General features: G+C 47.1%; 1 protein-coding gene across 1 annotated transcript in view; it reads right to left on the bottom strand.

Moving 5' to 3' along the window:
* Positions 1-11,849, bottom strand: part of ILDR2 (immunoglobulin like domain containing receptor 2) — a gene marked incomplete at both ends in the record, with an annotated part of 35,535 nt that extends 23,686 nt beyond the window's left edge. Inside the window, 3 exons of the mRNA XM_081996450.1 lie at positions 1,012-1,131; positions 2,222-2,554; positions 11,804-11,849. Coding sequence (XP_081852576.1) covers positions 1,012-1,131; positions 2,222-2,554; positions 11,804-11,849 — 499 coding nt within the window. The remainder of the gene's footprint in view (positions 1-1,011; positions 1,132-2,221; positions 2,555-11,803) is intronic.
* Positions 11,850-22,124: the final 10,275 nt, after the last annotated feature.

The raw sequence follows: 22,124 nt of genomic DNA, 5'->3' as shown, positions 1-22,124 counted from the left end.
TCGTATGTCTCTATGTATCACCTACACACTATAGACCCAACCTTTTTAACATTTCCTTTACAGTATGTACAGAATCCGTACACACAAGAACCATGCAAGCATGCTGACCAGACGAACATTGACGTGGCCAGGTCTTAAGGTAAGTTGGGAAAAACTCATCTTACTCTCCTGGGGCAGTCCAGGGGTGAAGTACTACAGCTGTCTCAAGGCAGTCTCAGCATACGTCCCTGAAAGGTCCATTCCACTCTGCTTGTCTCCCCTAGCTGGGATGGGTGCTTTTTTGACCTCTACAGTGAGCTGGACTGTGGAAGCCATCACTGAAAGCTAACCCAGCAAATAAGAAAGAAACTGATCCTGCTCAGTGGGAGCAGGAAGCTTAACTGCCCAAGGAAGCTTAACAGAAACAGAGCCAAGCATGGACACCGCAGAGAGGACAGGTCCTTTTAAAACCAGCACTAGCTTAGACCTGATTAGAGTGACTCTGAAACTGCACCTCTAACTGGACAAGTATAATTAGGCAGACAGAAAAATCTCCCAAACTGACACAAGCAAACACAGTGCTTCTTGAAATCCTCACAGGTCAGAAGAGTGGGACAAACAGAATGTTAAAAGATTGCAAAACGCACAAAATTTTATGCCTTCTGGGTGTCTATTTTTAAAAGACTGTCTTAAGTGTTCACTTTGCTGCAAGTTTATTGTTTTATGCCTTAAAAACAAGTATTCTGACTTTCCACAGCCCTGCACTTTCTGTAGTCATTTACGCCTGTGTAAGGTGTGAGCAGTGTGGGTGTAAACATTACTATTCTGGTTTGGTAGCATTTGCCGCCCACTTTGCCTAGGTGTGAATGACTGCACAAGGTGCAAGGCAATGGTGAAGGTACTGCAGGGACTATTTTACATAGATCTTACACCCATAGTAATACGGTGCACAGATACGTAAAGAAAGCGAGAGAGCAGAAGGAAAGACACATCAGCGATGTGCTGAAAAAGCAATCTGGCAAGGGGGCTTACCGAGCACAAGCAGCTCCACCGATTCTTCATTCTTGCCCTCCACATCATCCGGTGTGATAATAAGGCAGTAATAGAGCCCACTGTCTCCCCACATCAACTTCCCAATCTGAAGATCTGCATCTGAAAGGCAATAAAGAAAAGTCAGGCTTTCCCTCCCACACCTATAGGAAAAGTGAAAGCACTGGGTTCATTTCTACGTCCCAAATCCATTTCATTTCCTTACTAAGAAGAGGTGTTAATCTTATCAGAATATCACAATATTCAGGAAAAAACAACAGGGTCAGGACTCTGTGGCTCTAAGTGGGCAGGCTGGTAGTGCCACAGAGGCAGCTCACTCTGCAAGTGCTGAGAGCAGAACAGGTAACTAATGTCACTCTCTGTCCTTCCTATCACCTAAGGCCTGGGGTCCCAACAGTATTCGTGCCATGCAAGAAGGGCTTAGACAGTGTCTTCTCTACAGCACTTCAGTCATCTGCCAAAGAGGCTAGAGGAAGGCAAAGGAAAATATTCCCCCTTGCTGAGGCTGATCTCATGCTCTCCACACCGAGGAGCCTCCACTTCTGGCTAGGTGGTCTCCTGAGTAGAGCAGAAGCCTTGTACTTTTGAGGGACAAGGTTTCTCACACAGCTTTCCAGACCAAATGTTTAAGGACCCTGCCAACCCCCATCTCCACCTAACCTGACTTCACCCCATGGAAAACTCTTCCTTTCACACTGCCCAAGGCTGCGTGGGTTTAGGTTCATGACAGGGTAAGCTGTGAAGTCCACAGTTGAGCAAACATGAGGTGTAGGATAATTTTAGTATTTCGGAACAGAGGAAAAAAAAAAAGATCAGTGGAGTTTGCAAGGAAGAAAAACCTAGCCCACAGAGACAGAATTCATACTTCTTTTGCTGGCACCCCTTTGTTAAGGGAAATCTATATACAGAGTAATATGCAGAAGCTAGGAATAAAAACCTTTCACTTCATCAAAGGAAAAAGAATACTGTCTCAGGGTTGGAGACCTACATGGAGTCAGATGAAGGGAAGCATCAAAGGAAACGACCTTTGGGTCTAGGGTTGGTTGGTTGAATCCTAAATGTCTGACATACAAGAGCTCCCTTCCAGCAGCCTAAGTGAGTTAACTGAACAATTACTGCCAGCCTCCAGTATCCCAAATTGCTAGGGGTCCATTCCAACCTCCATCAAGCATCACTGGGGCAGGAGAGTTACCGTGGACAATGCTGACATCTCTTTCCTTATAGAAGTCCCCTATAGTGATGGCAGATCCTTGTTTGGAGGCCACGACGCGGACTGTCCTCCTGCTGTCCACACAGTCCAAGTAGGGATCCCAGTCCAGGTTCCTCTTGCTCATTGTTTGTAAACCAGAAGTCGCCATGCCCAAAGCTTCTCCCATCCGGTCCTGGCAGTAAGATTTAAACCTCCACTGTACCACAGCTGGTTGGGTGGAAGAAGTAGAGAAATGGCAGCGAAGCAGAGCAGGCTGAAACAACATGGCCACCTTCTTCTTCTCAGGCACGGTGACCTGCAACCCCTCCACCTCAGCTAAAAGACAAAAACATGAGTGTCATATGCCTTGGCATTAATTGAAGAGGGAGCTACTGCATTTTATCATAGCATCATTCTCCCCACATACATAAAATTAAAATGTCCACCTGTTTCAGGTGCTAGGGTGCAATACTCCTCAATGCATGTAAGCACAGATGTTGGCAGTAGAAATAAGTTTGCTTTTTTCATAGCCTACAGCCACAAGTTAAAATAGAGCACAATTGGGCTGAAGGCTCAAATGTAGTATTCTTAAGCTTTGTAGAAACCCTAACACAGTGGCGTAACGATTGAAGGCTTCTGTGGCTGGTTCACAGACAAGGAAGAGGTATTTTAGGGATGGCCTTACTCCACTTCTACAGCAGGTCAGCCAAGGGGCCAGATCCTGAGTTCATAACAATCCCAAGGCAGAGTAAGTCACCCTCCTCCCAATTTTGATGGCATTACGCCTCCTCTTTGAAAGTCAGGCAGCACACAGTGCCTAGCCCAGCCCATTGTGCACTGGTGCCCAGTTAGTGCTGCTTGCTCTGCCAAACTCTAGAGATGCATGAAGGAGTGGATCCAAATTGCACAGCTCCTGCCAGGGCTGGCATGTATCACTGAGAGAAATTGCTCCATGTGGGAGGTGCGGAGAAAAATGGCCCAAACACTCAAGTTTTTCACATTCCCAGGGAAGAGATGGATCTCAACACGTAATGTTTATCTACCAGCTGACGGGAGAGCTGCAGCCTGGAGCTGGTGTATTAAGGCCTCAGAGAAGACTCGTGAGACTGCTGCCACATCCTTATGTAGCTTAGGAAGAAGCCAAGAGTCAGTCAGCAATACCAGTAGAGAGTCCTCGGGAGAGTGAGGTACTCCATCTACCTGCAGGGGAATGGCCAAAACCTCCCACACATGCCCTTCATTGCTTCCCTCCTTCTTGCGCTGCAGGCGGCAATGACTGAGAGCACCTACACAACACTAGAAACACGTACTGACACTTCCCCGAGCAGGGATATGCCGGCCCGTGGGGGCACAGGAACAGTCCAGGAGCAAGGAGAGGGCATTTAAGAAAGAAGAAGTTTGCAACCAGGGGCACTCTCTGCAGCTGACAGGCAGAAGGGCCTGACAGTGACGGTTCGTATGAGAAAAGGGAACCAGTTTCAGTATGGGAAATGTTGATGATGGCAGCTCCCTCCACCCAGTTACCATACACCCCAAGGCCCAGAGCACTGCACAAGGAAAAAGAGGACAAGACACAAGAAAACATTCAAGAGAATAAAGCAGAAGAGGATGTTTACACAACATCAGGAAGGACTGATGGAGTTAGGGGAAGCTTAGGGAAGAATGGAAGACTGAGCACAAAGAATGGCTTCCTGATGTTGGGAAGGGGGAAGCTTAGGGAAGAATGGAAGACTGAGCACAAAGAATGGCTTCCTGATGTTGGGAAGCAGTAGGAGAGACGGGGAAATGCCAAGAAAGAAGAAAAGAGACAGAGTAAGGGTAAAGTATTGGGGTAAGTATAGGAAGGATAAGCAAGATGACAATCATGCAAGCAGGAAGCTTATGTTCAGCTGGAAGCAGCTGAAGAAGGTGTCTCAGCCTAGGTCTAAATAACTTCAAAGGGCTGGAGCCAGGTTGCAGGAGATGTAGAAATGATGTAGAGAGGAGAGGAAATGGAGTCAGCAAAAATAAACCACCCACTCCAGAAGCTAGAGATGAAAAGGAGATGGAAGCTGGCAAAAGAAAGTGAAATGACAGGAGATATCTTTAGGATGGGAAAAAAAAGGCATAGACTAAAGCACTGGAGCTGAAGCAGACAGAGAGCAATAAATGCATCAACAGTATGACAACAGCAGGCATGAAGGGACAAGGTCAAGTTGGAGACAGCTGAAGACCTGAAAAGCAAAAGCAAGCAGAGATCTTGCCAAAGGAAAGTAAAGAGGCTGGACCAAGACCGAATATTCATTTCAAAAAGTTATCAATGTCCAAACTATAAATCACAACAAAGTCTACAAATATGAGTCACAGGATAAAAACACAGTATGGACAGAACCTAGGGGAAAGCATATTTCAGAGAGGTAAGATAGTGACCGATACTAACAAAAAGTTACTGACATTACGACATATGACATTATGCACATCGTACTTGTGCCATGTGGAAGATGCACAGAAGATGTCACTAGTTTTGCCAGAAGCACCTGGACCCAAATCTAAATGCTTAAGTGTGGGTGTTCTCCACAGTACCACAAAACACAGCTGAGGTCCCAACAAGATGTTCCTATAGGAGAGGCAGGGGCATGAAGCATCTCCCCCGCTTTCCCAAGGCACAGGCAGAGAGATAACTCAAGACGTGGCAGCTGGGACATTTCTGCCAGGCCTCCTTCTCCCAGGGACTAGGGAGGCAGAAACGTGGGGGCCATGCAGCACGAAGAGAACATTGCTGCTTGCTTCTCAAGGTGAACCAAGTGGTGACGTTGTCTTATTCTCTCTCTCCTCTCCAGAGGCCCGTGCTTCCCAGCTTGCATCTCAATGCAAGAGACATGACGAACACCTTGAAAAATGAAGGGGTCCAGGTCAGACCTGTATCTGGCAACTCTATGCCCGACCCCACCGCAGTCTGTGGCCAAAGCCAGCATGTGACATGAGCTGATCAAGTGACTCATCACGTTACTTCAGCTTCAGGGATAAAACAGTGACACTGAATATTTAAATCTTTCCCTTGTGAACGAAGTACACTGCTTAGTAAACACAGTGCTTTCAGCTAACCATGCACTGTAGCCCTCCTTCCCTGTTAATGAGATTAATGAGTTTGGCAAGCCAAGGACTGCTTTAATAAATGATTATCTGAGCTTTAGAAAATTCTCATCTGACTAACTTTCCCCACCCTACCCCCATGTGAATGTCTGTATCAAGAAAAGAAAAGCAGCTTTTGGGAAAACATGAGAATACTTTTTCTACCCAAAAGAACTTGGGAGATGTGCAGTAAATTATCTGGCATCTTCTATATCCTATCCCAAGCTCTTTGTTAACTTTTGAAGCATTATTTTCGGATCCTTTCCAGAAATGGCATTTAAGAGCAACACAATGCCTCAGATTGGAAGACTGGAGCAGTGGAAACTCTAGATCTATTTAAGCCAAATTATATATAATTACATATGGCTGAACTGGGAAATTATACACCTGTTATTTCCTCTGCCAACAAAAACATTCAGAATCGATTCATGTAGTATGTCATTGCTGTAACAGCATCCACCAAAAAGGCCAACAGGACGTTCGACTGCCTGAAGACAAAGATGGTGGCTTTATATCTATCAGTAATATATCAGTTATATGTAATCTATCAGTTACATCCATGCACATGAATTACAGAGGTCTGCTTGGAACTTCCTCAACTTCAAGAAGAAACTGCTGACCTCAGACGTCTTCAAGAAACTAGCCAAGATAAGAAAAACCTCAGACATAACATAACACAGGACAGAACTCTGGGCTTTTTATACAGCAGAGCAAAAGAGAATGAAAGATGTGAAAAAGGATGACAAGCTTAGTGACAGCACGGTGGTAGCTCTTTGCCTAGTTTAATACAAGTAGGACTAAAATGAAACTGAATTGTGCTCTGCTATGTTTTCACTAATGCAGACAGAAAAAGACTAGCCCTTATTTCAAAACCGTGATGGAAATGTAATTCTTGCACTCCAGAGAAGCAACCTGTTCATTGTGAATTTCACAATGTTTGAACTTTCACGAGAAAAATGTAGCTCATGGGAGTCTCATGACTACGTGATGATTTTGCTTTCCTTCTTTCTTGTTCTCCTAAATCCCCAGAAAAAGGTCTGCAAATATTAATCAAGTGCATCTTAAAAACACAGACATCCTTACTCCCAGGAAATAAAAGAATCCATGGTTTTGTTTGTCTGTGCATTTGTATATATCCACTCCCAGAGAAAGAGCTTAAAAATAATCACACTTCAGAAATATAATTGTATGGGTTTTGTCTGTTTCTCATTGGCAATGTCCATTTGTCTCCTCCCTCTGAATCTTTTCCTAAACTATGCTCAGATGATGCATTCAAACTATGCAATCAACATTACATACAAGCTACCACTAATAAATTTTAGTGGTGATTAGAGAAAATTCCAGGAAGTGATTATAGAAGGGGTATTTATAAGGGTGCATTTGAGCCTTGTGAGCCTGATCTTCATAAGTGCCTTCCATGAGAAAGAGAGAAGGCAACTGAGAGGTGATAACTTAGGCTCTTGCTTTTCAGTTGCCCACCAGAGAAGCCTGTGACTCCCCGAGGCAAGATGAATCCCAGAAGATTTAGCTTCACTACATGGCCTTAAATTAGCCTTTAGGAATAGAAGCACAGAATGGTTTGGGTTGGAAGGGACCTTAAAGATCATCTAGTTAGAATGAAGTTGATCTGAAGCACTAATCCCTGTAAATAATGGCAAAGACAAATACTGTAGTTCAGTGTAGTAGGTCTCGGACTGCATCCTTCTAGCACGTAAGGTAAGATTTGAGTCCAAGAGAAGGCAGCACACATTGTTCTTTAGGTCAGCACAGGTCTCCCTATCTGTGCACGCATCACATCTCTTTCTTTGCAATTATTTGGTTCACACTACCACCTGCCTGAGGCAGTACAGCTGATGCCATGAAACTACAAAAATTACATCCCCCAATGTTATGCACCTTTATTGACAGGAGTGTCAGCTGTGCACACAGGAGCACAGAAGTCCTTGGGCCCGGAATCAGGCACCTCAGGAGAACTACTCCTGGACTATATCTAAGGGGTTTGGTGGAAAGGCATACGTTCATTGGTAAGAGATAGCGCTCCTAGGGTAGTTTGTATCACTTCCCCAAACAAAATAAATTGTTGGGCAAAAGGATGCTATATCCTTCTTTTTTGTACCTTGGCTACTAAGCACCAATTAAAAATGTTCTTTGCTCCACTGCTGAATAAAGGCACACCATCCACACTTTCAAATGTGGATCAAGCCTGAAACAGGAAGTACGAGATCTGGGCTTCAAGACTGAAAAGTCAGAGATTATGAACAGATGTGCAAACAGATGAATGGAGAGCCAGTGGGATCACTGAGACTGTGTTGCACAGATTCTTGTCTACTCATGCTGGACTAAATCCAATCCATGCAATTTATCAGCAAAGGCCATCACCATCAGATTGTGTTGAGTGGCTTATGGGAAATGAATTGGATGTCTTGGTCTGGCTCCTATCAGACTTGTGTTCTTAGCTCTGTGGCCACTAATTGACAACTTTTTCAGCCAGCAAGAAACCAATGCCTAAATAGGTCAGCTGCAGCTGAGGTGAAAGCACGGTACTGCCTTTTACAGCTCCACAGCAAAACTGAGAATTTCAGCTCCCTAACCGATTAACCTGGAAAGAGGCAAAAACAAAGCAGTCGGAGAAAAGCACAGCCTTGCACACCCAGCACAGAACCTCAGTACAAAAACACTCCATGTAGGACATGGCTCAGACTCTGCAAGCTGACTGCAGTGGACACTGGACTATTCCTTGGTCTTCCCCGTTCTCTGTGATGCCATCCCCCAGGCACCCCATGCTCCCGACTTCTCTGGGGAAGTACGCAGCCCTGAAATGGCAAGGACTGAGTAAGGGCTTTCACAAGAGCTCAGGACATTTCATGGGCTTCTCTGGGTATCGGTCTCTCTTCACCAGCTTCCCTGCGCTCATTACACTCTCTTAAGACTTGCCCCTTTCACACATTTACAAAAGTCACCCTGGATGTTTCCAGCTGAATTATCTCAGTTGTGGCCACCAGTTCAAACCCACCCTGTCTTACTACTGCCTGAAAGCTGTTACAGTTGTCAGACAGCTCCTGGTTTACAGCCTTGGTTCAGCATCCCAGAAATCATTCCCAGAACTATCACTCTGCAATCGTTCACCACCAGAAACCTGAGAACGAAGGAGAAGAAATGGGAGGTCTCCCCAAGCCTTATTAACACCACGCCACCTGTCCTTAGGGTGGCATTGCGATTTCCACCAGTGCCAGTTTGACTCGAGGTCATCTCACAGGAATAAAAAGTGAGAAAAATGTGAGATTTCTTCCCAGTTACACTATGCTTATGCTGTGTGCAGCCAGTCAAGGGAAGTCAGGTGAATATTTTAAATCAAGGCAGATAAAACAGTCCATCCATTTCCCTGCCTTCCCAAGAAGTCTGCTCAGTTGGCCAGGAAAGGGCAAAACACAACTCTGCTCCTGCATGTCCCCTCTGCCTGCCCTCTTAAACTGTGTCTGGGAAAGCAGAGGTAATAAATCTAGCCCACTTTGTACTATACCATTGCATTGCAGTGGCTCTTCTGCATAGGAAGAGTAAACCGGTACCGAGTGCTAAACTATTGGTGAAAAATTACTTAAAAGGGAGAGAAGATGACATTCTAATGTGGAGTCTTCTAACTGCAATCTTTCCAGGCTTAACCCGAGTTGTGAAGTGGAAAAAATTTTGCTCTGCTTGCTCTGTACGTAAAACTGGTGTTCAGTCTCCAGTGCAACACTTGTCTCTAGTTTTAAATGCATGAGGAATTACAGTATTAATAACAATAGTGGCAAACACAAGGGAAGGATTCATTCCAGAATCAAGCTGCACATGGTAGTTTACAAGAAACAGCTTTACACAGGGGCTTAAGGATACTTGACAAATCTTACCTTCTTTTTCTAGAATGAGAAGAACACGGTCCCACACATATCCTAACCCATGTCACTTCACAAAAGGGAGAAAAGGATGACCTGCTCTTCATCCTTTTGCTGTTGTTATTAAAACACTAGCTTTAAGCATGTGGGAGAGCAGGGCAGGAGGAAGAGAAGCCAAACCAAATCCATTGTACCTCACGCAGGATTTTTTGAAATTGCAGTAAAGAGCCACAGCGCACAAAACCAAACAAAAGACAAACGCAAGAGCCAAAAATTAAAAACAAACAAAGGACAGAGAGGAGTTACTGCTGGGAGGAAAGGAACTGCGAGTGCTGATTAGAAATTTCTCAGCCCACCTCGAGGAGGGAGGAGGGGAGAGAAGGGGGCGAGAGCCTCTCTCTCTTGCTCCCTTTTGTCTCCCTGCTTCCTCCCCATCTTGCACTCTGCCTCTTACCCTGGCCCCTCCACTTCCCAACCCCCACTTCTCTTTCCAGAGTGGAGTGTACCACTGGCTGGATTAGGGCTCCTTACCTTGATGCAGACCTTTCATTCCTTTGCACAGCCACTGGAGAGAGGAAAATCTTGAATCCATGTTGGATAGCCTCTCTCCCTTTTCTGTGCACACACGTACACGCTCACTCTCACACACACCCCTTCGCTTATTTGCTTTCTCTCTGCCATGAAAAAGAACAGCAGCGCCTGCCCTATCGCCGGGCGGCAGCAGCTGGGAGGCTGGAGGGGAGCAAGCTGACGCCGACTGCCTCCATCTCTCAGCACAGAGCTATGGCTAACCTGTTGCCTGCCGGAAGCCTCTGCCTGCTGGAGGTCGACAACACCAGCAGCAGGCAGCCCTGTCTCAAAAACCCAGGACTAGAGGAGACTGGAAGGTCTTCCTACTGCAGCGGTACCTCTCTGCATAGATCTCGCATGCTCCGAACCGGCGGTCACTGCCAGTAATCATCAACTACCTTTAATGGAAGGAGAAAGGTGTCAACAGCCCAGCCTTTTAGCTTCATGGAAAAGTCCTGACCTAGCCAGACATGTCCAGATAATGAAGCTCTTTAAAAAGAGGGAGGAATGTAACGTCATGTTTATCTACACCATGTACTCCTTCACCAGTCCCTGGATGCTATTTATCACCATACTACTATGGCTAGTAGGAAAGTAGTGGTAGTTGTGGGTGCGCTGGCACTCTGGACCAACTCAGTGAAGTGGGATATGCTTGGAAGCAGCCAAATGGCAGGGAGGAAGGCAGGGAGAGAGGCAAGGAGGGAGGATGAGCTGGAAGCTGCTGAAGCCCCAGATGAGGCCACAAAACCCTGGAAGGGAGCAGTAGGCAGGCGCCGGTGTTGAAGATGACTCAGAGTGAAAGAGCAAGGAAAGGGGTGGGTGGGTGGTGGGTGAGAGGTGTTATGACTAAAAGCTGAATTTACTGCTTGTGAATCCTAAATCTGAATAGGAAGAGTGAAGAGCCTGAGGTCTTTTATGTGGGATAAATTGGTGGTGGTGGGAAATACATGCCACTTAATCCAAGCGTGTCTGTTTCTTCTTTCAGTCTGTAACCAGCCTGCCTGGCAAAGTCAGCGTGCTGCAGCTTTTCCTAAAGCCTCCTGCTCCTGCCTGTGCCCGGCTGCTACACCGGCTCAGGGGTGGCCGATCCTGCCGCTGACCTGACAGAGCTCCCTCTTTCTCCTCGATTCCCGGCTGCCTGGCCACTCTCATTCTGCTGTAATCCCTACCCTCTCCTTTCCTCGCTGTCCGGCCCTCGGACCAAGCTCGTTTTCGGCTTGTGTCCCCTACCCTCTCCCCATCGCAGAGCCCTCTCTGCTGTCTTCTCCGGCTCCCCTTGCTCAGAGAGGGCTTGCCCGACCTCTCTGGGAGCTGGCCGGGCAAGAGGCGGCTGGCGAGCTGCGCTGCGGGAGGCAGTCCCGTCCGGCGCTCACAAAGGCCTGGGCACCACTGCACCATCACCGGGAGGGCCGGATCCTGCCCCCCTGGAAGCCGGGGCGGAGGCAGGGCAGCCCCCTCCTCTCACACCTCTGTGAGACGGCGTGTGCGGCCAGGACGCCGGGTAAGGAGAAGTTCCTGCAATTGTTCCCGGCCCGGCGTGGGCGGGCTGGGGTAGCCCTCCTGCCGCCATCCCTCCTGCACCGCGGCCAAGGACACTCCGGCCTCCGCCGCGCTCCTGCTGCCTCTCCGGGCCGGCTCCCACCTTCCGCTCCAGAAGTGTGCTACTCTTCCCCTCTCTCCAGCCCGGCGGTGAACGGCGGCCCAAGCGGCTCCCCCGGACTTGCCCCACGGCCCCCCCCGGCCGGGCCCGGGCAGGCAGAAGCCGCCGGCTGCCTCCCCCCGTCCCCGACGGGACCAGCCCCTCTCCGCGAAGTGTCCGCAAACTGCACGGCGGGACACCGCCGAAGAGACCGCCACACTACGCTATCTCCCTCCGCAGCTGCTCTCCCGCAGCCTGCTGGGGAATTTCCCCAAACCTCACCATTTCGCCCTAAAGAAAGACATAGAGCCCACCAGGCACGGCACAGCGCAGCACAGCACAGGCACGTCGGGGCCGCCGGGCCGCCCGTGCCCGGCAGCCCGCTTGCCCTACCTGCGAGCCACAGGAGGACGATCCAACCCAGGACGTGCCCATCCATCTTCCCGCTGGCCCGGGCGGGCGGCAGGCGCGGGGCGGGGCGGGCGCGACCACGCCGCGGGGCGGCGGGAGGGGCCCGCGGGCGGCGGGAGGGGCCCGGGGGCGGCCCCTCCCGGCGCGCCCGCAGCTCGCTCCGGCCGCCGCCTCCCCGCAGAGCCGGCCGGGGCGGGCGGCCGCGTGGTGTGGCTCAGAGCCGCTTCCCTCCGCCCCGCTCCTCCCCCGCCGCCGGCTGCCGGCTCCTGCAGCGGCTGGGAAGGGGAGGAGGCGCCCGGCGAGGCCGCCCCCGCGGCTGTCCGGGCGCGGCGGCGGTGGACAGAACGGGGACGCAGCTTGCCCGAAACTGCTTGCCTCCCTGCCCCCGGCAAAGGGGCGTTTCGGTTGCCCGGGGCCGCTGGGGGGCTGCCGGGGCCGTCCTTAGCCGACGGGCACCACGGCACGTTTCTCTGCAAGTGCTGCGGCCCCCCAGCCCGGAGCGAGGCGCTGTCCCCGGCTGCCCCGCGGGGCGCGCAGTGGTCTCTGCCGTGGCCCCGGCCCGGCGGGCAGCTTCTCTAGTCGCCACTTTAAAATGTCCGCTCCGATCATCTATTTCCCCCCCAATTAACCAAATGTATGCCTTGGGAACTGCATGTAGACTGCTCCGCTTCTGAATTCCCCTGGGGTTTCCACTTCGAACATGGGCATTGCGCCTAATTACTGTAATTTTAGATGAAGAGGGGATAGAATTTTAGATGAGGAGGAGGTGCTTGGCTGTTAACGATGGACAGCCGAGTTGTGGGGTGTTAAATTTTCATGCCAACATGGTCTTGCAAGGGGATGGAAGTTTTTTGGGAGGAAGGGGACAGCCAACTAGAAATAGAGCTAAAGATCACTTTTAAAAAGATGGATGTTGCTCTAAAATTAAACGGTCCTGGCCACAGTGGACCCACATGTATATATATGTACTGTACTTAAAACTTCTAAACTTTCTGTGAAAGCGAAATAAGCCAGTGCAATTATTTGTAGGCCTACAGCTGGCTAAACAGCAGCATGCCACCTTTGGTGGCTCAGCACCAGAGAGAACCACCATCCAACATGGCACTCACCATTCACTGCATCCAGCACAGCTTCCCTTTGTGTGTTGTTCACCTTTGGGCATTTTTTTCTTTTCAGGGGCTTGGCTGGTGTTTATAGCCAAAGTAGCCATCGCTGCAGACGTCAGTGATCCCCATGAGAGATGGGAGTAGTCAGCTTCAACTTCTTCTCATCTAGAATCTGCCAAAGAACATAAATGATTCCAGTTTTCTAACGCCAAGTTGGGCCCCAGAAGGGAGCGGTGTGAGAGATGTCCTGCTGCTAAAGGCAGGGTGCACAGGGATGCCAGCAGTAAAACTCTGCAAGCCATGTGCATTCTAGCAGAATTTTTTCCAATCGCCTGGAGATTCCTCATAATTTTGCCTTTCAGATTGAACTTCTCTATATGCAAAATAAGCTTTTTCAAAAGCATGAAAAAAATAGATCAATAATTTCTGAGTGAAAAAGCAAAACAGCATGTTTGCGATGATAAAAGATGTGTTGAAACATTTTGGTTGTTTTTGAACAGTTGCAGTCCCTCTGCTAATATAGTTAAAGTGGAATTAAGCAAAAAGACAATCCCTAGGCAGACAGTCTGTTTTTAAGTGCTTTATTCGGAGCTATTCAATGTTATTTAAAAATACTTTTCACACAGAAGTTTAGTTATATTCAACATTGCTTTAAAAAAAAACCAAACACACACACCCCAGTCAGTGTCCTGATGTTCCTCTGACCTGAAACATTATGAATTTAACTGTTTTGCAGTGCAAGCGAAGAGCCACTGTTAAGAACTAAGACCCTGTTACACCCACAAATGTACATATGCAACAGTGCACAGTGCTGTTCTCCTTCAGCAGGCAGTGATCTGACACCCCACTGCCTTTGTGCATACTTGCAGGTGGAAGGCAAAGTGGAAACTCTCATAAGGGCCACGACTTCAGCCTCAAGAAATACATCCAGTTCCAGAAAACTCAGATGGAGCTATAATACTTCGCATCAGCTGAGAGCCTCTCACCATTGTTACCTATGTATCGGCTATAATCCATGAAGGTTTGTATGGGCTGAACAAAGACTCCTAAAAGGTGAACACAAAGCTATTTTTCTCTCCCTCCCTTAGCCATTTTTCCTGATAACCCTCAAAATTTCAAGTGAAATCCTGGTGCATTGCCCTTCTGTAACTTAATTGGCCAGGAGGCTGATACAGTTTCCTGAGACAATGTTGATGTTGATATTATCTCATATGTTTAACACTGGGAGCAGTACAATCCCGTATGCGTCACTATTGTTAGCTACTCCTAGCTTTTTTTTTTTACATCTACTCCAGCTTTTGCAAATACATTTGGCATACATCAGTTTTGCTAAACTTTTGACTCAAAACAAAGGAAGGAAAGATTTTCAATACAAGGAAGCACCATTGTTTTGCATGTAACGTTGGATTTATAGCTGCTTTGAAATTTTCATATACTCAAACTCACTGTACGGTTCTTTTTCACTTAATGTGAGCTGTCATTTGTATATATGCACATATGATGGATGCCTGAGCCCTGAATAGATGTTCCAGATCTCTGTAGACCTTTGACCTGAGTATTGCAACGTCTGAGCTGGCTTAATGTCATCTGGGATGTCATCTTTCCTTTTAGCCAGTTCTTGGAGACAGAAAGCTGCAGGACTGCAGCTAGCGCAATTTCACCTTCAAACGGTGGGTAAAATTCCTGTGCAATTAGTCAGATCGCTTCAAGCCACAGCCCAGCAGGGATTCTCTGTCCCTTTAAAAACAGCATGCTGATAGACTTCAACCTTCATCTCCCCCAGTCACTTGACAACCTTGATGCTGTATGACCAAATTCCCCATGCCTGTCCTGCATAATTTAGCCCCAGACTGAATCAGAATACCTACCACGCTACAACACTGTTTGATATAAGCGATACCCTGACTCTACCTGGAGTAGCTCTCCTCTAAGCAGTGGAATCGTGAACAAATTCAATTGAATTGTTTCAGGGTGTCCTGGTTTCAGCCAGGATAGAGCTGGTTTTCTTCACAGAAGCTAGTGTGAGACTGTGTTTTGGATTTGGGATGAGGAACTGTTGATAATGTGCTGATGTTTTGGGTTGTTGCTGAGCAGTCAAGGACAGTCCAGCTTCTTGTGCTGGCCTGCCAGCGAGCAGGCTGGGGGTGCACGGGAAGCTGGGAGGGGGCACAGCCGGGACAGCTGACCCAGACTGGCCAAAGAGATATTCCCTACCATCCGACGTCATGCCCAGTACATAAACTGGAGTTGGCCGGGGGGCGGAAATCGCTGCTCGGGGACGGGCTGTCAATCACTGGGTGGTGAGCAATTTCTGTATTGGGCATCACTTGTTCTTGTACGTTCCTTTGTTGGTATTATCATTGTTGTTTCCTTCTTTCTTTCTGTCCTATTAAACTGTGTTTATCTCAACCCACGAGGTTTTTCCTAATTCTCTCCCCTGTCCCACTGTGGGAGGGAGAGTGAGCGAGCGGCTGCGTGGTGCTTAGTTGCTGGCTGGGGCTAAACCACGACACAGGGAAACAAACAAACTCACTTTTTACTCGTGTTGTAGTAGCTGATGGCTCTTTTCTTTTCTTGCCAACTACTTCATTCCTCCCTCCTTTCATCTTCCAGTACCAGTCTTTTGTGGTCATTTCCTCTGTTGATAAGCAGAGTCAGCTCTTTAAATTACCAGCATCTGGAATGATGTACACCAGCACCTCACTCAGAATGACCCATCCCAGCAACATCCCTGAAAACCCGCTATACTGCATGAAAATACTTCTCTTCATGCATACTTTTGCACATCCATTCAGGCCCCTGGATTCCCCTTGTAGAAATTTCCATAGAAACAGTGATTTCAATAGCTTTCTAGGATGTCATACTAGGTTCAGCCATTAGACACTGCTCTCATGATTTAGTACTGAGACCAGCACATTACAGAAGCTATTAGGTGACACATCATCAAATCATAGCATTTAGTGAGTCTCTTCAGAATAGCTACTAACTATAACTTTTGCTCGTTTGCTTTGTTGCACTGGAATCTCTTCTTAATTGTTGATAGCTTCACAGCAAGACATTGCCAAAATACATGCACCCTCTGTATATGTTGCTTTTTCTGAGCTGCCTGGATACATTTGATAGCACGATAATACAGAGCTTTTACTTCCCATTAATGTCAGGACTGGGTGATATGGATATGTAAACTGCTTTTGTAGTTTGGTAAACCATGATATTTGTACCAACAAATGTTTAGAATATTTAATGGAGAAATTTTACTTTCTCATTCCAATGAACCTGGAGTTCCGTAATATAAATTCAGCATCAGAACAAACCCAAGAGAACAGCATCTTTCTATAGTATTCACTCCTCTGTATAAATTTACCATGCTGCTCCTGATTATTTTTGAGACCAAAAATCATAGCTTACCTTCGCTACCCTTCCAGAGTGAACCTGAAATTTTCATTTAAGTAAAATCAGCAATAACATTTTGTGAAGTTATTATATAGGTAGACGATCATAACTGAATCATCCTAGCTCACAATCTTTTGTGTGTCACTATACGGAAAAATACACAGAACAGGAAGAAGACAAACTCTGCTTGCATACCTACAGATAGCCAAGGAGATAACAAGCTGTTAAACCCTCTATGGTTGTTGGCTGTAGCAAAACTGTGGGCAGCACAAATACCTTCAGAGAGCTGGAGTTCACAAACTGAACTTTTGTGATTGTCTAATCCAGATCTTTTAATAAAACAGGTCACATCACTTTGCCACACTACATCCTGTTTGAACTACAGCATATCTGTTAAAAAAAGAATCACAGAATACTTTGGATTGCAAGGGACCTCACCCTGCCCCTAATTTCATCTAACTTCAACTTCTAGTACTGCCAGGCTAGATGGAAAGGCCTTCTTGAGGCATTTCTGAACAGACATAATGACAGATTATGATCAAAGCACCCTTTAACATTCTCTTTGGAAGTTCAACAGACTGTTATTTTGCTAAATGCTTGAGCTAACATCGTATCTGCAAAGAGTATCCCAGGTACAGTTGCTAAAAGCGTGAAAGCAGAAGTACTACAGCATCATTACTCCTGCTTAATATTTCTTTGTTTATCCTTCCAGGGATCATGCTGTTAGTCCTTTTGATATAGCATCACATGGGGAGCTGCTCTTTGGTGGATATCCCACTCTATCACCTGTGTTATTAACTATTCCCTCAATCTTTGTATCATTTGCAAGTGTCTGTGATGACTGTTTCCTTCAAAGATACCAACAAATGTTTAGTAGCATGCAGACAAGAAATGACCTAATAAAGATCTTGCTGAAAATGTGCAATTGCAATTCCTCATTTAAAATTACATTTTGTGACATCCTAAGCAAATGTTTTAACTAGGGACTGGATGGTCTCTGTATCATTGCATTTCCTTGATTTGGTGTTGTGTGGTCAAGTCACAGGCCTCACGTTGTCTGAATGCATTACCTTTAGTAACCACACTTAATATCTTTTTGATACAATTACAAACCAATGTGACAGAATCTATTTTCTGCAAATGCATGTTGATTGGCATTAATTACATTAATTCATTATCAAAGCAACTCCTGTATCAGTGAGTCTATTCTTTTGCCTGGGATCCCTGTCAGTTTGACAGGTCTATAATTACCCAGGTCACCCTACTTAGGGCCAGATCCAAAAACAAGACTTTGGAAAATTTTTGGCACCTAACGTTTAGAACTGCAATCTAAAAACCCCTCATTCAGCAGCAGCTTGAGACTGAAAGCACACATGTACCGTCAAAGTTGACTACATGCTTACAATTTTCCTTCTCTGCATGTTCAGATGCTCCTGAGCACTTAGATGTCTAACAAGCACCCAAACTAAGGCTTACATACATCTGGGTTGTCACAGACAGGTCCCTGTTTTCCACCTGAAAACCTAGTCTTATCAGATATTAAGGATTTCCGGTATTTGTTCAGGATACCGGAACAATGTGGTGGTTTCACTGGAGCCACAGCATTAAAGATGTTTGAAATTTATGGCATAGAGGGAATGCAGCTGTACCATGCATGGGCAGCTGGTTGCCACGTACCTTGTTAACAGGTTTAGTGGTTCTGGGATGTGCTGGTCAGTAGGGTTACAGCACCTGCCCAGCAAGTCCCATGCATCCCACAAGCCCATAACCTGCTGCACTGCAACTCCCAGCACAAATGCTACTATTTCTGAAGAGCAGACAGAAGCATAGCAGCTCTCACTTGAGCTCCCCCAGAAACCTGGAAGGAAGATGCTGGTATCACCTTGTGAGGCCTGATCCAGGACATTCACAATAGGTCTAACACTCAGCAAAGCCCTGCAAAGGCGAACAAGGCGGGGGGGATATGGCTTACCTTTTGTGAAGAGGCCTCCTGACTCTTAGGTGTTCACAGTAACATTCTTAATCACACAGCTGAGATGAAAGGCACCCTCCACTCCTTTTGCAGCTGTTCAGAAAGAAACCCAAGATTCGCTATGTCAAAAGGAGTGAGCCCAGGAGAAAGCTGAGGGCTGTAACTTACTGGTTAAATCATTTGCCTAGGAAGGGGAAGCCTGCAGGTTCTGATCCCTGAAATGTTTATGCATTGCATATAAAACAATAATAATTATTGGACTGAAAAGGCAAAGTTCCCACTTTGTACTCCTCTCTAGGGAAACTGTAGGTTTAAAACCTCCATAACCAGCCTGAAAGAGACATCAACTGTGAGATTATGTGGTAAAAACTTGTCTACACACCCACAATGGCATGGGGGTAGCCCAAATAATACCCTGCCCTGGCTCCTCCCATACCCATCACAACAGCCATCAGCCCATCAAATGTCCATCTCCATTAAATCTATAGATGGCAGGTGGGAACCAAAATTAAGGACTTGGAGGAAGGGAAAACCTGTCCAGGCCCCTCCCAGGGCTGTCCTAGGAAAGCCTTAGCCCCAGGGTGCAGGCACGAAGCCCATCAAGATGGTTCAACACCACAGCATCTTTAGGAATGAGGGGGGTTGAAGCCTACAGATACAGGACACATTATGGGATGCAGGGGAAGAGCATTTCGGGATTGCACAGGACTTTGTATGTGATGCTTAGAGGAGAAATCAAAGGCAAAGAAAGGGAGAGATCTAAGTGATTTGGGAAGGAACAAGTGGGAAGATAGAGGGATAAGGGGATAGAAAGGGCCAGCTGTGTGTGAATGGTTTGCTGGGTGATGTGCTTGTTTGCCACGCCCTGCACCTGCTCAGCACAGCCCATTCCTATCTTCTTATTAAATTCTTCTATAACTCTTTTTCTGAATTAAGGAGACTCTATTTTGGGTGTATGCCTGTGTATGGGGGTCTGAGTGCCAGCCTCTAGACAAGCCATGGGTTGGAGAGCCCGTGTGCCTGGTGACGGTGACTGGAGAGGTAGGAGTGAGTCAACTTAAATGCCAGCAACTGGAGTTGGGACCACAGGTCGTAGGGGCCCCCATGTGTCCATGGGGCCAGTAACTGGTTTGAGTGAGGGTCTGGGTGCCAGAAGCTGGGCCGGGACCAGAACACCGTGTGCCTGGGTGCCAGCAACTGGAGAGACATGAGTGAGTGACAAGTGCTGTCCGCTAATGTGGACCAGGGGTCAGAAGGCCTTAAGTCAGCGGTGGTAGAGGGAGCAAGTGAGGGTGTGAGCACTAGTGACGATCAAGGTGGACTAGCTGGTGAGGGGGTGATGTGCCCTGGGAGGTGGGGGTGAGAGGCGGAGAGAGCAGATGGTGCATCTCTAATGGCAAGACCACAGGAGGAGCTGGCATGTTGGAATAGGAATACATGCTCGACCTTGTGTCAGTTGGACCTGGGAACATGGAGCTGTGTCAGCCTCACCTTTCTTGGGCTGATGGACCTGGCCAGATTCCCCTAAAATAAGCACCAAATATTTTACTTTGTGGGAAAGCGCTGTAGCCCAAGGCCAGCAGATAAGTGGCCTGCACCTGGGTTGGGGCAACCCCTGGTATCAGTACAGGCTGGGGGATGAAGGGATTGAGAGCAGCCCTGCCAAGAAGGACTGGGGTGGGGGTAAAGGTGGACAAAAAGCTGGACATGAGCCGGCAAGGTGCGCTCGCAGCCCAGAAGGCCAACCACCTCGCGGGCTGCATCGGAAGAAGCGTGGCCAGCAGGTCGAGGGAGATGATTCCGCCCCTCTGCTCCGCTCTGGTGAGACCCCACCTGCAGTGCTGCGTCCGGCTCTGGAGCCCTCAGCACAGGCAAGACACGGACCTGTTGGAGAGGGTCCAGAGGAGGGCCACAAAACTGATCAGAGGGCTGGAAGCCCTCTGCTATGAGGACAGGCCGAGAGAGTTGGGGTTGTTCAGCATGGAGAAGAGAAGGCTCCAGCGAGACCTTACTGCAGCCTTCCAGTACTTAAAGGGGGCCTATAAGAAAGATGGGGACAGACTTTTTAGCAGGGCCTGTAGTGATAGGACAAATGGTTTTAAACTAAGAGAGGGTAAATTAAGACTAGATGTAAGGAAGACATTTTTCACAATGAGGGTGGTGAAACCCTGGCACAGGTTGCCCAGTGAGCTGGTAGATGCCCCATCCCTGGAAGCATTCAAGGCCAGGTTGGACGGGGCTCTGAGCAACCTGATCTAATTGCAGATGTCCCTGCTCATTTCAGGGGAGTGGACTAGGTGGGCTCTGAAGGTCCCTTCCAACCCAAACTATTCTATGATTCTATGAACTGGGTAGCAGCAGCTGTAGTCGCTGCCATGTTTTTTAGAATAAAATTGCTCATTCTTTCTGAGGAGCGACTGTAAGACATACCTTGGAAAGAAGATTATAGCCATGAATCCTGAGTGAATGAAAATGTATTAGTGGCACAAAAGTTCCAAATATTTTTTTCTCTCTACATAGTAATAGGGTACATAGACCCTATTTTGAGATACCTGACAAACTCCATGCATTGTTGGGAAAGCACAGGCCCATAATTCTGGAGCTGGGTTTCCAAGGCCAGGTACCTAGGAGTTAAGCGTTGGCATATCAAGTAATTTAATTGAATTAAACTGTGTTTAAAAAAAAAAAAAGTAATATATAAATACTGGCACAATACTTCCTTTTATCCACTGGAATGGCCCCAGTACTACAAAAGTTATTTACAAGTCAGTATAAACGGTCCAGAGAACTCCATTGCCAGCTAAGCTAAACAGCACACAATCGAACAGTTAAAACACGAGTTCCTTCAGAGGCACTGGGGGGGGCAGTGCCTGGGGAAGAATAGTGATGACATGGTGCTCTGAAGACGATCTGTTCCTTGTTTTTTCTCTGCCCCCCACCCCACCTAGGAAAATCCTCTCTCTCGCCACTGCTTATGAATTTTATTTTCCAATCCCACCTCTAGCCGTAGGAGAGCTATCACTGGAGCCTTCTGTTTTTCAAACAGCTGATGCACACATTATCTGAATTTCTTTAAAAGGAAGGGCTGCTAAAGGGTGGGTCCCAAAGCTGCACACAAGAGAAAGGAACATGGTGTGAAGGAAAGTAAAACAAATGCGCTCAGATGCAATAATAGCAACAACTCTTACAGTGATATAACAGCAAGTAGTCACTTTTCTGCCTGAAAGTCACCTTTCTGACTCTTCGCAGAAGTTTGTATTCACAAGATAGTAGTTATTTCTTGCAGTCTCTCCTCAGAGATTTAGCATTTATGTATCAGGAACTAGACTGGAATATAAATGATTTTCCACAACAGTGAAAATGACTTTAAAAATGATCACCGCTTCTCATTGAGTTTACATCACCATTTTACACATTTTTAACAATTGTGATTGACTCCTGTATGTTTAACAGAAAATTCAGTAAGTGGTTCACAAACATAAAACAAGCTGTTTCACTGGATTTGAGCAAGACAGAATAGCCTCCAGAAGACTGAGCTTGCACCAGCATTTTTTAACCCTCAGAGAAACCAGCCACCGGTGGGGTGCAAGAGCCATCTGATCTGATCTTACCTGCCAGCAACTCCAGCAGTGACAAACACAATCAGCTGAGCCAAAGATTTAAGCGTAAACAACAGCTACCTCCTTTGGAGCTGAACAGACTTACATTACCTAACCAGCAGATGAAAAAAACAACTAGACTGAGGGCAAGAGGCAGGGTTTTCCAGTGATTTGGAAATGCATGGAGGTGTTTTATCACCATGTGTATCCTCATGTCTAGGTTTACAGTAAGT

This window comes from Phaethon aethereus (genome assembly GCF_964289735.1).
Source record: "Phaethon aethereus genome assembly, chromosome: 1".
Lineage (NCBI taxonomy): Eukaryota > Metazoa > Chordata > Aves > Phaethontiformes > Phaethontidae > Phaethon > Phaethon aethereus.
This window is presented reverse-complemented; position numbering and strand designations above follow the sequence as displayed.